Below are 14,668 nucleotides of genomic sequence, written 5' to 3'. Positions count from 1 at the left end.
GGAAGCGGAAACTGCCGAGAGGCGGAGGCGCACGTGGTAGTTCCACGGTAGCTGCTACTCTAGGTGTCTGTCTGGACTCCTTGAATTAGCTGAGTAAGGCGCCTGGACTAGAAGGCACCTACAGAAGGGTAGGAAACCCAGAGGCTGGCTTTATTCTCGTTCACACTCTGCCCAGATTCTCGCTAGCCCCGGCCTGATAAATGAAGCTTTGTAGTTGGTTTTGAATAGCGCTTCAGTGCTTTATATTAGATTGCTCTCTTTTGTAAGGTCCTTTCACGCGCAGACTCGCGAGATGTGTATTTTTGATCATCTTGTGGAGACGTCGACAGTTGAAAGGAGACACCCAGACTCAGAAGCCTGGATGAGAGCTAGAGGTCGGGTGGGTCTGGTCATTCATTTATGCGTGCACTCAACACACATCTCCTGAGCATTCACCGTGTCAGGTGTGACAAACAAGGTTAGGATTCAGCACAGAAGCCTGTCTTCTATAAGCTTTATGGGCTTGTGGGAGACTGACGAGTGTCAGTTGTTTTGAAGGCACGGAGAGGCACCTAAGCCGGCCTTGGGACCTGTAGAAAGGATCCCCAAACCACGTAGACCTCTATTAGAAAATACAGGGGCTCTTAGTCTTGAAGAATTTGGACATATACTAATTCAAGCGGTTGAGGGAAAGTGGTTCGTTGAATGATGTATGACAATATCGCTAAACTTTCTGTGAAGAACAAGTTAGGAAAAGAATTGGGAGCCAGTGCTTTATAAAATCGTTTTTAAATATGGGTTGAGGGCTTCCCTGTTGGCGCAGTGGTTGAGAGTCCGCCTGCCGATGCAGGGGACACGGGTTCGTGCCGCGGTCTGGGAGGATCCCACATGCCGCGGAGCGGCTGGACCCGTGAGCCATGGACGCTGAGCCTGCGCGTCCGGAGCCTGTGCTCCGCAACGGGAGGGGCCGCAGCGGTGAGAGGCCCGCGTACCGCAAAAAAAAAAAAAAAAAAAAAAAAAAGGGTTGAAATCTTGCCTGGCTTTGAAAACCTGCACCATTTGCTCTGTGATTTTGGACACATCACAAATGTGTGTATTTCTTAACCTGAACCTGAGTTTCTCATGCATAATGGGGATAAGAAAACCTACTTCATCAGTTGACAAAATTAAGATAATGAATGAAAAAGGTTTAGCATTGCCTGGCACACACAGCACAATAAACAAGAGCTATTAAAACTCATAGGGGGAACTATACTCAATACTTTGTAATAACCTATAAGAGAAAAGATCTGAAAAAAAATACATATAGATGTATAACTGAATCACTAACCTAAACTAACACATTGTAAATCAACTATACCTCAATAAAAAAATAAAATAAAGCCATGGGAAAAAAAAAACCTCATAGGTACGTCAAGGCTTTTAGAAAGACAATTCAAAATGTAATCATTTTATGACAAAGGAAAATGCTGGAAGTTCTATTTCTGTATTTCATAAGATTAGTTTTTACTGCACATTTTTTTTTTTTTGGTACTGCACATTTTTTAATCTGACAGTTTAAAGGAAATTTTTCGTGTTTCACAAATTATGATGTTTCACAGTGTCAATTTTTTAGCAGATAAATTTATGTAAATATACAACGATGCTTTCACTTACACTCTGCTGTGATATCCTTGAGCCAGGAGCTTTGATTTCTTTATCTTTGTATCCTTAAGATTGTGGACAGTGCCTGGCACACTAGCCTACCACTAGTAGTGGGATAAGGAAGAAATCCTTTGAAATAAATTTTAGTTGTATCCCCAGGCAGGAAAGCAGTTAGGAACCTGCAGTCTGGTTAATAAACCACAAAATTATGTGATACTGCAGTATATGATATGGCTGTACACAGTACAGGGACATTTTTATTACCAACAGATGTTCAGCAACAGAGTAAGTCCAAAATGCTACTAAATGGAAAATTTTTATCAAGGCTTATAAAGTATATAAATTCCTTTGTAACATACCTGCACATAGGCACAAGGCCAAAATTCCAAGAGGAAACATGCGAAAGGCCCTTTCTGGCTCAAAGGTGGCCAAATTACTGTATTTAATCTAATCATCAGTACAAAATTCAGTAACAAGTAGAATATATGGGTCTTATATCCATTTGATAGGAAACGGGAAGTACTTCTTGAATACTGATTCTGCCAGACCAGTTTCCTCTGATGTAGATGATGTACTATGTTTTCATAAAATTGGGAGAATTTCTATCTCAAAAAGTCTGTATACACACACACACACACACACACACACACAGTGAATTCAAAAGTCTATACCACAAAATGTTAGCAGTAATTATCTCTGAGAGAGGTATTATAGGTGGTTTTAATTTTCTTCCATTTGCTTCTCTATTTTTTCAAATTTTCAACAATGGACGTATATTACTATTATAATATTTTTTTAAAGGAATATAGTTTTGGGACTTCCCCAGTGGCGCAGTGGTTAAGAATCCGCCTGCCAATGCAGGGGACATGGGTTCAATCCCTGGTCCCGGAAGATCCAACATGCCGTGGAGCAACAAAGCCCATGAGCCACAACTACTGAGCCTGCGCTCTATAGCCCGTGAGCCACAACTACTGAGCCCGAGTGTCACAACTACTGAAGCCCGCATGCCTAGAGCCCGTGCTCCGCAACGAGAAGCCACTGCAATGAGAAGCCCGCGCACCACAACGAAGAGTAGCCCCTGCTCGCCATAACTAGAGAAAGCCCGCGCGCAGCAACAAAGACCCAATGCAGCCAAAAATAAATAAATAAAAATTGTTAAAAAGAAAAGGAATATAGTTTTTTTTAAATGACTATTAAGCACTACTCCCAAATTATACAAAACAAAAATAATGTGAGAGAAGGCTCTCATTCACACCTAAATGTGAATTTATTATTCAAATTTATAATGCTGAAGGGAATAAAACATATTATTTACACATTCAAAAGCTGAAGATCAGGGTAATAGATTCAAGTTCAAGTAGATATTAAGGGACCACAACATTAGCGTACAGAGTACCAAACAGAAGGCTCTGAATAGCCAAAAGGTGGAGCCATGAAGTTGCTGGGCTCTGTGAAGAAGGAACAGAGTAAAGATAAGTGGCTGAATGCAGCCCAAAGCTGAGAATTTGGTGAGGAATTTGCCCTGCCCCCTCCTTCTTTCAGAAGACATGGAAAGGTATTTTATCTTCTTAGGATCTGTCCCCCTTTCCTTGCTAATAGGGAAGCCAGCCTTTAGCAAGAGGACCCCTTAAATCCATCCTCCCCCTTGCTGGCATTTGCCTACATGCTTATCTTTTTCACTCTCCTCCCTGAAACCCTTCAGTGGCTGTCCAAAACAAGGCCTATGAAGCCTTCCAGGATATGATACTTAAAAAAAAAACACACACACACAAGATATGACGCTTGTCGTGTTCTCACCACTGCTTTCCTCATAGTTAAGATCCTGGCGACAAGAGCTACTTACAGTTCGCCATACATAGGCTGTTTTATTAGCTATTCTGTGCCTTTGCCTGGATGCACATTCCCACTTCCGTTTCTTTTACTTCACTTAATTCACATTCAGTCATCATGGCCCAAAAGCTTTCTCTGAACTCCCACCCCCACTCCTGGGCTGAGCTAGGTAGGCTTCCTTGTTCAGAGCTCTCAAATCATCACACTTAGTCACTGCCATGGACCTAGGTTTATGTGTCCATCTATTTCACTAGATTCTGAGCTCTCAGGGGCAGAGACTGAGAACTCCTTATTCACTTTTATATCCCAAACATAGTGTCTGGGACCTCGTAGGTACACAGCACCTGCAGTAGGTGCTGAAGAACCGAGCACCTCAGTAGGAATGGAGCCCCTATTCCATCTTGGGTATAAATACAGAGCTCACATTTACTCAGATGCAGAGGCAACTGAGATCCCCTCCTCCCAGTCATGGCTATCTGGAATCCCATTGCCTATAATCACAACTTTCCCCTTTCTCAATCCAGCACCGAGAGTCTTCTCCCCTCCTTGGTTTAACTGAAATCTGGCTCTTACTGGAAAATACTCCCATATAGCTTTCTCATACATATGTTGCTTATTCCCTCACATTCAACGTACACTGGTGTCCTCCTCTCTTCCTCAAAGTTTCCTGATTATTACTCCTTGACTTTCACATAAATGCCCTGGTCCCTTTGAAAATCTGTGGTAATCTCACCTCTTCCCCCTGCTAATTCAGGTAACTTACCAACCTCCACCACTTACTGGTATTTTGGCACCTGGGTTAGTCTTCCTCTCCCTCCTCAGTCCTTGTCTGTCTTCATTCGAGGGGACTTCACTGTCCATGAAAACCATCCACATAACACTGGCTTCTCAGTTCTTTGACCACCTCAACTGAAATAACCTTTGCCCCCAACAGGCCTACCACCTTACTCTGCAATTGTCTTCTCCTCAACTGCTCCACTCTTGGAATCTCAGATTCAGTCAGCCCTCACCGATCTTCACTTTGTTCTAGTACCTATCTCAGTGACAAAGCCTAGGTTTTATTCTTCTGCCTCTCTTATCTTCCAATTCAAAGCACTAAGTCCTAACAATTCCATTTCCTAAAAACCTCTGAAATCTATCCATGTTCCTCAAAGTCCATTGCCACTATCTAGCATAGTGGTTAAGAGCACTGGTTCAGAAGCTAGACTTGGTTCAAATCCTCACTCCACTATATATTATCCAGCTGTGTGATTCTACACAAGCAACAACTTCTCAAGTGCCTCGGTTCTCATTACTCAAAATATGTTACCTATCATTAGTGCAGACCACCATCACCTCTACCTTGGATTACCCTGACAGCATCTTAAGAGGGCTACTAGTCTCCAGTCTGGCCCTTCTGCAATCCAATCTCCTCAGTGTAGTCAGTAGTCTTTCTAAAACACAAATCTCATCATGTTACTCCTTACTGTAAACTCTTTAATGATTCCCCATTGCCTTCAAGAAAACATTTCAACCCCTTAAAAATGCACACAGGACCTTTAAAATCTGGTCCCTAATTCTTTTCTTATTCCTGTCCTCTATCACATGCAAGCCATACTGAACTATTTGGAGATCCTCAGACTTACAGTGCTATTCTTTGCCTCTGGGCCTCTGCATATACAGGCATCCCTTGGAAATATTGCAGGTTCAGTTCCAGACTACCACAATAAAGCAAATACTACAATAAAGTGAGTCACACAAATTTTCTGGTTTCCCAGTGCATATAAAAGTTATGTTTACACAATACTAGAGTCTATTAAGTGTATAATAGCATTATCTCTAAAAGAACAATGTACATACCTTAATTAAAAAATAATGCTGTCAGAAAAATGGGACCAATAGACTTGTTCAACGCAGGATTGCCACAAATCTTCCATTTGTAAAATATACAGTATCTGCAAAACGCAATAAAACAAGGTGTGCCTGTACTGTTCTGACTGCAAACGCTCTCTCCCTTCTAAACTGGCTAGATCAACTTATACTTCTGCTTCACATCTCCTTTGGGGTATCACTTCTTCTAAAAGCCTGACTCCTAAGGCTGGTGAGGTGCACCCCAACTAGATCCTTAGCATTCCATACCTACTTTCATCCTAAATATTAGGTGTTAATCTCAACCATAATTGCTTCTTTAGACTGTAAGTTCCTTGAAGATAGTGACCATGCCTTATTCATTACTATGTCCCTAGGGACTAGGACAGTGATGGGCACATAGCAGACATTCAACCAATACCTGCTGAATAAATTATTGAGTATGCACTGCTTGCACACCTTTTAATTAACTTTATCTAAAATTTAAAATGTTACATCTAACCAATCATGTCACCAGTCTATACAGCCCTTTAATGTAGAAGGGATTTCTTATTTTCTACCATATATCCTATGGAAGGAGTGATCTGAATACAGACACACCACATTTTGTAAAATGCAAGTAACCTTAAGATTGACTTAACTGCCACATTTTAGAAGAAATTTTAAAAGATTACATTGAGAAAATTCTTAACACACAGTGAAAAGAGACAACAAAAGGAGGTTTTTTTATTCAAAGGTATAACTGGATAAGTAGATTTGTTTACAACCATTCTTGTGAAATACTTTTTAAAAAAATACAACCAACTTCTTTGCCAAAAGCAGACACAGACCTCAACAACTATGATGACCTAATTTTTGGTGGATAATGTACACTATTAGGCAGAAATAGGCAAGCTCACACTGGTAGATTAACTATCCCAGTCAAAATTCCGTTTGTGGCCCCCGCTTCTCGATCGATTTCTGTTCCCACTTCGTCTTCTACCATCTTGTCGACTTCCTGACCGACTCCCCTGTCGACTCTGTCTACCTGACCGGCCACCAGATCGACCACCTGACCGGCCCGACCGGCCTGACCGGCCACTTGACCAGCCACTCCTCTGTCTGGAATTAGAAGATGTGCTTCCATCATAATATTCTTCAATTTCAGGCAACTTGGCTGGCACTGAGAGTACCCAGTCTGAATCATGCCACTCTGCCTGTTGGGATAATTTACAGGATTAATATAAACGCAAAATAGAAACCATAAGCAAACACGTGAATATAGGAGACTCTTTTCATATACATTAGCTAAAGCCCACCTAGCCATTAAGTTCAAAGTATCTAGAACAAAACTGAAGACCAGAAAACAAAAACATATTCAAAGCTCATTCACTAAAGTTTCTAAGTTTTATGAACAAAACAGAAACAGACTCAGATACAGAGAACAAACAGGTGGCTGCCAGAGGAGAGGGAGGTGGGGGGATGAGTGAAACACGTAAGAGAGAACAAGAGGTACAAACTTCCAGTTACAAAATAAATGAATCACAAGGATGAAATGTACAGCATGGGGAACATAGTCAATTATATTTTAATATCTTTGAACAGTGACAGTAACTAGACTTATCATAGTGATCATTTTATAATATATAGAAATATTGAATCACTATATTGTGTACCTGGAAATAACACAGTTTTGTAGGTCAATTATACTTCAATTTTTTTAAAATGCAGACAATGGGAGGAAATGCTTCAAAATGCTAATAGCGGTTATCTCTGGGGGGGTGAGGATTATGAGTGCTTGTTATTTTTTACTTTATTCTTCCATGTGTTTCTAGTTGTCTGTGATAAACGTGTACTGCTTGTAAAATTAGAAAGAAAATAAATTCATTAAAAATGAAAAAAATCGATCCTGGACTCTGTCTACCTGACCGGCCACCAGATCGACCACCTGACCGGCCCGACCGGCCTGACCGGCCACTTGACCAGCCACTCCTCTGTCTGGAATTAGAAGATGTGCTTCCATCATAATATTCTTCAATTTCAGGCAACTTGGCTGGCACTGAGAGTACCCAGTCTGAATCATGCCACTCTGCCTGTTGGGATAATTTACAGGATTAATATAAACGCAAAATAGAAACCATAAGCAAACACGTGAATATAGGAGACTCTTTTCATATACATTAGCTAAAGCCCACCTAGCCATTAAGTTCAAAGTATCTAGAACAAAACTGAAGACCAGAAAACAAAAACATATTCAAAGCTCATTCACTAAAGTTTCTAAGTTTTATGAACAAAACAGAAACAGACTCAGATACAGAGAACAAACAGGTGGCTGCCAGAGGAGAGGGAGGTGGGGGGATGAGTGAAACACGTAAGAGAGAACAAGAGGTACAAACTTCCAGTTACAAAATAAATGAATCACAAGGATGAAATGTACAGCATGGGGAACATAGTCAATTATATTTTAATATCTTTGAACAGTGACAGTAACTAGACTTATCATAGTGATCATTTTATAATATATAGAAATATTGAATCACTATATTGTGTACCTGGAAATAACACAGTTTTGTAGGTCAATTATACTTCAATTTTTTTAAAATGCAGACAATGGGAGGAAATGCTTCAAAATGCTAATAGCGGTTATCTCTGGGGGGGTGAGGATTATGAGTGCTTGTTATTTTTTACTTTATTCTTCCATGTGTTTCTAGTTGTCTGTGATAAACGTGTACTGCTTGTAAAATTAGAAAGAAAATAAATTCATTAAAAATGAAAAAAATCGATCCTGTTAAAATTTAAATCTCAAATTTAACAATACAAAGCTTGGTTCCCCTCCCCAATGCCCCCCACCAAAAAAAAAGTTTCTAAAAGCTAAGTTTTAGTCTCAGGAGAAATATTCAGGCTGATTATGGGACTCTAAATTCCTACTCAGTTTATACATTCTAAAAGAGAGCATCAGTTTCTCAGCACAAAATGAATAAGTCACTAACAAGTAGTACATTGCTTTCAGCAGATACATTGACAGAAGCAAGGAGTGTGAGCTGAGATTAAAAATCTGTCAACACCAGCCAGGGACTAAAAAAATGTAGCCATTGGAAACAATTTGGTATCAGGGTAAACAACTCAAGATATAAAAATCATTGCAGCTCATAAGAGCATCAATATGTCATACCCTGCTACATTAACTGTTTTTCATTGTGATCATGAGTTGCCAAGGCAAGTTAATATTAAAATACCTTACAGGTAAGAGTGAGCAGAGACAAATAGCCACACACACCACTGATGGCAATATATGACCAAAGCCTTAAAAATACACACACCTATTGGCCAAGCAGACATCTTAAGAAGTTCATCTTAAAGAGACAAACATGGCAATGCATAAAGAGTTAGCTATGCCAACATTTAAGGCTGACCTTAAATGCCAACATTTAAGGCTGACCTGTTTATAACAGAATATTAGTATTAGAAATAATCTAAATGTCAGAAAATAGGACATTGATTAAGTTGGCCACCCAGGTGGCCAAATGCCAGGGAGCCGATAAAAACAAGTAACTGTACAGTTGACAAAGAAATGTGTTTACAATATAGTCTGAATTTGTAAAAAGACTTTAAAAAACAAATAATCCCATTCTTGTTTCAAAATTTGTATATAAATATGCACAGGGATGTAATAGACAAATTCCACAGTGTAGGAATCTAGTGGACAATCTCTTTCTTAAACAGATAAAATACAAGGAAAATTTTTTTAAAGAAAGAAAGGAAGGAGAACCTATAAAGTAAACGAGACAAACATCAAATTACAATGTATGAACCTTATGGACCTTCTTATATTTAAAAATATGTAGGAGACAGAGGGAAAATTTAAACAGAAAATTGGATAATATTGAGGAACTATTATTTTGGGGGGTTTAGTTATGGTATTATGATTGTGTTTTTTGAAAGTGTTTTTAGTATTTTAGGTATACAGAAATATTTACGGTTGAAATGATAGACTTCCTAGAATTTGTTTCAAAAAAATACAGGAGAGAGTCGGGAAGTGGATGGAAGTAGACATGAAACACAATTGGCCATGAATTGATAACTGTGGAAGGTGGGTGATGGGTACATGAGGATTCAGTATGCAATTCTATTTTTTCACGTTTGAAATTATTTATAATTTTTAAATGTTTTAAGTTATGATACAGACTGGATATTTATTATTTATTATTATTTTATTAAGGAATTGTTAACTGATTTAGGCACTTAGCCTAAATCAATGTCATAATAATATTATGACAATGTTATTTTTAATCCCTATCTTTTAGAGAAACATACTCAACTATTTAACAGATAAAAGTTTTTAAATACCAGGCTTCCCTGGTGGCACACTGGTTAAGAATCAGCCTGCCAACACAAGGGACACGGTTCAAGCCCTTGCCCAGGAAGATCCCACATGCTGTGGAGCAACTAAGCCCGTGCGCCACAACTACTGAGCCCGTGCTCTAGAGCCCGCGAGCCACAACTACTGAAGCCCGCGCACCCTCGAGCCCGTGCTCTGCAACAAGAGAAGCCACTGCAATGAGAAGCCCACGCACTGCAACAAAGTGCAGTCCCCGCTCGCCGCAACTAGAGAAAGCCCGTGTGCAGCAACAAAGACCCAATGCAGCCAAAAATAAAATAAATAATTTATTAAAAAAAAATTTTTTTTTAAATACCTGTAACCTTTCTGACTCAGTTGTGGGAACATCAAAGCAAACACCCTAAAAGCAAAATGAAAATATTTTTATTTAGATGCATATGAGTTGATTTTTTTAAATATCTGCTTGTAATCTTATATTAGCTAAGAAAAGATTAAGCTTGTCCCATGACTGCCTATAGGATTAAACCAGCTAATATATAATAAAGCATGACACAGAATGGCTGCTAATTGTACTTCCTAAATCTAAAAGTAAACCAGTATCTAATAAGAACTGACTACTACTGAGAATCTAGAGTATTCTCTAGAAAAGTTTTTGTAGACACTATAATGTTCCATGTCCCTTGTAAAATGACCCATCTAATAAACTCCTTTAAAAATGTAGTGCCAGAGACTTTCTCTCGTAAAGTGCTGAAATGTTTATCAGATACCAAGAATGAAGTAACCTAAGATGCTTCCTCTTTGGTTTTGGTTGCTGATAAGTTGGAAGTTAATTTAGTATTCAAGTATAGCTTTCCCCTAAGGACCTTGGTATTTTTTCCTTCCCCCTCCACATTTTTTCTGAATGTACATATTTGTCTCATACTTGCCACAGATCTTTTTTGAAGGTAAGTAATATTAAATTTGAGAAAGATAACTATTTCCAATAAATGGGCTAATAAATTATAGACTAGAATGAACCTATGTTGTCAAGTGAGATGAATAAATATAACATCTTTTCTCAAAACCATTAGAAAAAATCAGTCACATATTACAGATGTTCTTAACTTTGCTATTTCATAATTGTATGAAAATACTTAATTCACTTTATTATCCTCATTAACAATCAATAGCAGGCCACTTAAAAACCAATATTGTGTATTCGCTAAAAAATACAGCTGTTTAGCTGCTGCAATTATAAGTTACTTAATCCTAGAAAATAAACACACACAACCACATGTAATATGTATACAAAGGCAGAAACTTAGAAAACTTGGATATTAGTCAAATTAAGCAGAATGACTTTACAGCTTTCTAGGGGAATGGGTTACTTAAATGACTCCCCAAATTTACAAGTGGAAACATACTAACACATGGAGAACATCCCATTAGGTTTCAAAAAAAAAAAAAGAGGGCTTCCCTGGTGGCGCAGTGGGTGAGAGTCCACCTGCTGATGCAGGGGACATGGGTTCATGCCCCGGTCTGGGAAGATCCCACATGCCACGGAGCGGCTAGGCCCGTGAGCCATGGCCGCTGAGCCTGTGCGTCCGGAGCCTGTGCTCCGCAATGGGAGAGGCCACAACAGTGAGAGGCCCACGTACCGCAAAAAACAAACAAACAAACAAAAAAAGAATCTGCTAGTCTTTATAATCGTATAATCATATGGCAGTTGTTTAGAAAAGCCTACCATATTTCCTTTTAGGAGGCACATTCTGGTAATTTGGGACACCGCATTATTACTCAGCTTTCTGTTAAGTTCTTTCCAAGCACAGCTAACATCCTGTATTTCTTCTGGGCTTTCCAGAGTCATGGTCATAAACCCCTTAAGGAATAAAAGTCACATTATGTTTGGGAAAAAAGCAGTAGCAGCAGGACAATGACATTCTAACTTGACAACCCTTTTTAACTTAACCATGCACTTCTTATGAGCCAATAGTATAACATGATGCTAAAAAAACAACTTCTTTGAAACTATATTAATAGAAGACTAATGTTTATAGTAATTGAAAGTACCATTCTTCTATACATTGCTGTAAAGACTACATTTAATTCTAACCATCATGCTTTAAGAGGAAATTAAACAAACTAGAGCATCAGAGAAAAGATAAGGTAGTGGAGAATTAAGGAAATGCTGAAGGAATCAAAGTTAGCTTTGAGTAGAAAAACAAGAGGACATAAACCTCTTTAAACTTCTGAAGGACTATTACATAAGCAAAAATTACTTGCTCTGTAGAACTTCACTGGACAACAAAAGGATCAACATGAAGAAGATATAGGGAGGCAGTCATCTAACAAATATTTGAGTGCCCCCTATGTATGTGCCAGAGATGCTCTAGCTGCTAGAGATTCAGCAGTAAATAGTCCTTTGTCTCATGGAGGTTACATTCTAGTGTGTGTGGCAGGGGGTTGGCATGGCAGCAGTGGATAATGGTGGGAGAGGAGACAGTAAACAAATAAGGAAATATATATAATGTCAGATAGTAATAAGAATCATGAAAAAAAAATAAAGCAGGGGAAGAAAATGAAAATAGAGAGTAAAGGGAGGGGTAAGCTATTTTAGACAGTGTGATGAGGAAAGACTTCTCTGATACAGTGGTATCTAAGTAGAAACCTGAATGAAGTGAAGGAGAGAGCCAAGGTTATTAAAAGGAAAGAACGTTCAAAACAGCACAAATAAGTGTAAAGGCCTTTTGTAGGATTAAGTTTATGTTTGAGTATCAGCAAGTAGGTTAGGGTAGCTGAAAACAAGCAAGGGGAGAGTGATAGGAGATGAGGCCAAAGAGGTGTAGCAAGGCAAGACCCTACAGGACATTCATGGTAAAGACTGTGGATTTTGGTTTAACCCATAAAAGAAATATCAAACCACTAACACCCTGTTGCTAAGATATTTAATCAGAGGATAGATGACCCATCTGCCAAAGAGGGATTCTTTTATTAGATAAAAGTTGGGATTAAATTACCTCTTACATACTTCTTAGCTTTAAAAGTCTATCTTCATATTTGCTTAAGAAGTATGGTTTAAATGTTTTCTTGAGAAGTATCTGGTGGGTTATTAGGGATAGGGTATTTGCTCAGTGCTAAAGTATCACCCCACAGATTACTTACTAATTATAGAGAGTAAAATATACCTTTATAATGGGAATATATGGCTCTGGGTATGGTTTGTTTTGACATCTGATACTGAACTGGCAGGGGGATAGATCAGATGGTGTTTTTTACACACACACACACACACACACACACACACACACACAGACACCCTCCACATATACAAGCAATCCTTACTTTGCATGGTGTTGTGTTAGCTGCAGAAGCTACTTCTCGATTTGCATGGCTCTATGGCAAACAAAATGAGGAATAGGTTCTGGTATGCAAGTTTTGGTTAACAAAGTACTGTGCAAAGTGAAGATGTCCTATATTTCCCTCCAGATAGAGAGATATCTATGGTTCAATTTTAATCCTTCTCAACCACATGCAATTTTCTCACAGATTTCTACCTTATCAGAGGTGATCAAAGAACGTGGTTCAAAACTTGATGCGCCAGAGATGTGGGCTAATGCTGCAGCCAATGCATCCACTGCCCCTTTCTCTTCTATCAGTCTCTGAGCTGATGGTCGGAAAAAATCAACAGCAGCATAAGAAACGGAAGCCAGAGACCTATGGTTTAAAAATAGTAAAGTTTCTTGGTCAAGACAAAGGGGAAAAATTAAAGATAAGAGAATGAATGGGAAAAGAGAGAAACGTTTTCGTATTTTAATATAATTAAATGTCTGCTGGTAAAACTGGTGATTAAATTTTCTGATATGTGAACTAGGAGAGCTTAAAGATGTATAGCCTAATACAAAAGAAAAAAATCATTCAGCAAGGTCAGAAAGCATACCTGATGGCATCCATGCTTTTAGATTTAACTAAATCCATTGTAGAAGGAACACCTACACGTTTAAAAGTAATTCCCTGAAAATGAAAGAATTACATTAAAGAAAAATGGAAGTCTTTACAATTAATTCCTAAATTAATCTAGTTTGTTGAATTTCCATTTCTTGGACTAAAGATTTCCAAGCCCTAGCAGATCAAAAGATTTTCTAATAAATCATCAATTACAAATTCTAGAAAGAGGAAAAAAATGTTTTTGAATTGTCTCTTAGTCACAATCATGGAATTTCAGTTGCAAAATAAAGCTGATTTAAAGAAAAGAAAAGGATGCTGTTTATATCAATCAACTTTTTTCTTATTATCCTCATTCTACAAAGTATATGAAATAGTGTATGAAAACACACATCATAAAAATAGGAAAAATGTGAAATACCACAAAAACTCCAGACCACAAAAAATGTGTAATTTCTTATAGAAACTGGTTACTGTACCATTACTCGATATAATCTTAACTATTACACCAAGACAATGTCACAATCATCCATTTACAATACTGGACTAAGAGGTACTGAAATCACAACGCACTTCTGATTTTAGTATCAAGGGAGAAAGAAGTTCAAGGGAAAAATGAGAAAGTCAGCTCTTCTGTCTTCACAATAAAAGCTGTATTAAAACAAAGTCTTGCAGCTAATATAAATTTAGCTCTCCACATGCTTCACATCCAAATGCAGCTTAAACTGAGAAAAGTTATAAAGATCTAATTGTGAGAACAAATACAAAAAGATTTCTTTTCTAAGGCACCATTCAGATAATAAGCCTGAAATAATTTAACTCTACTTACTGCTTTTTGTTCCACATATCTTAAGTGACCTCTTTCTCTTGGTTGATAAAAACATATGCAAATCCCTGTCCGGCCAGCTCTACCTGTGCGTCCAGAGCGATGAATATAGGACTCAACATCCTAAAAATAAAAGCGGTAACTCTTCTTAAAAATCTGGCAAATTAGGGCTTCCCTGGTGGCTCAGTGGTTGAGAGTCCGCCTGCCGATGCAGGGGACACAGGTTCGTGCCCCGGTCCGGGAAGATCCCACATGCCACGGAGCGGCTGGGCCCGTGAGCCATGGCCACTGAGCCTGCACGT

At 38.6% G+C, this 14,668-nt stretch overlaps 1 protein-coding gene across 4 annotated transcripts in view; it reads right to left on the bottom strand.

Moving 5' to 3' along the window:
- Positions 1–5,999: 5,999 nt before the first annotated feature.
- The window catches only part of DDX50 (DExD-box helicase 50), a 33,726-nt gene continuing 25,057 nt past the window's right edge, over positions 6,000–14,668 (bottom strand). Inside the window, exons 10-16 of one of the 4 annotated variants that reach the window (XM_055081053.1) lie at positions 14,370–14,489; positions 13,536–13,609; positions 13,153–13,312; positions 11,343–11,477; positions 9,975–10,019; positions 7,271–7,373; positions 6,000–6,328 (exon numbers count right to left, since the gene is read on the bottom strand). In XM_055081053.1, coding sequence (XP_054937028.1) covers positions 6,210–6,328; positions 7,271–7,373; positions 9,975–10,019; positions 11,343–11,477; positions 13,153–13,312; positions 13,536–13,609; positions 14,370–14,489 — 756 coding nt within the window. In that variant the 3' untranslated portion in view covers positions 6,000–6,209. Of the gene's footprint in view, positions 6,498–7,270; positions 7,374–7,409; positions 8,015–9,974; positions 10,020–11,342; positions 11,478–13,152; positions 13,313–13,535; positions 13,610–14,369; positions 14,490–14,668 lie in introns of those variants that run through there. The other 3 variants (XM_007121043.4, XM_028481548.2, XM_028481549.2) reach the window with 3 other exon arrangements.

This window comes from Physeter macrocephalus, chromosome 20, assembly GCF_002837175.3.
Source record: "Physeter macrocephalus isolate SW-GA chromosome 20, ASM283717v5, whole genome shotgun sequence".
NCBI classification, from domain to species: Eukaryota; Metazoa; Chordata; class Mammalia; order Artiodactyla; family Physeteridae; genus Physeter; species Physeter macrocephalus.
This window is presented reverse-complemented; position numbering and strand designations above follow the sequence as displayed.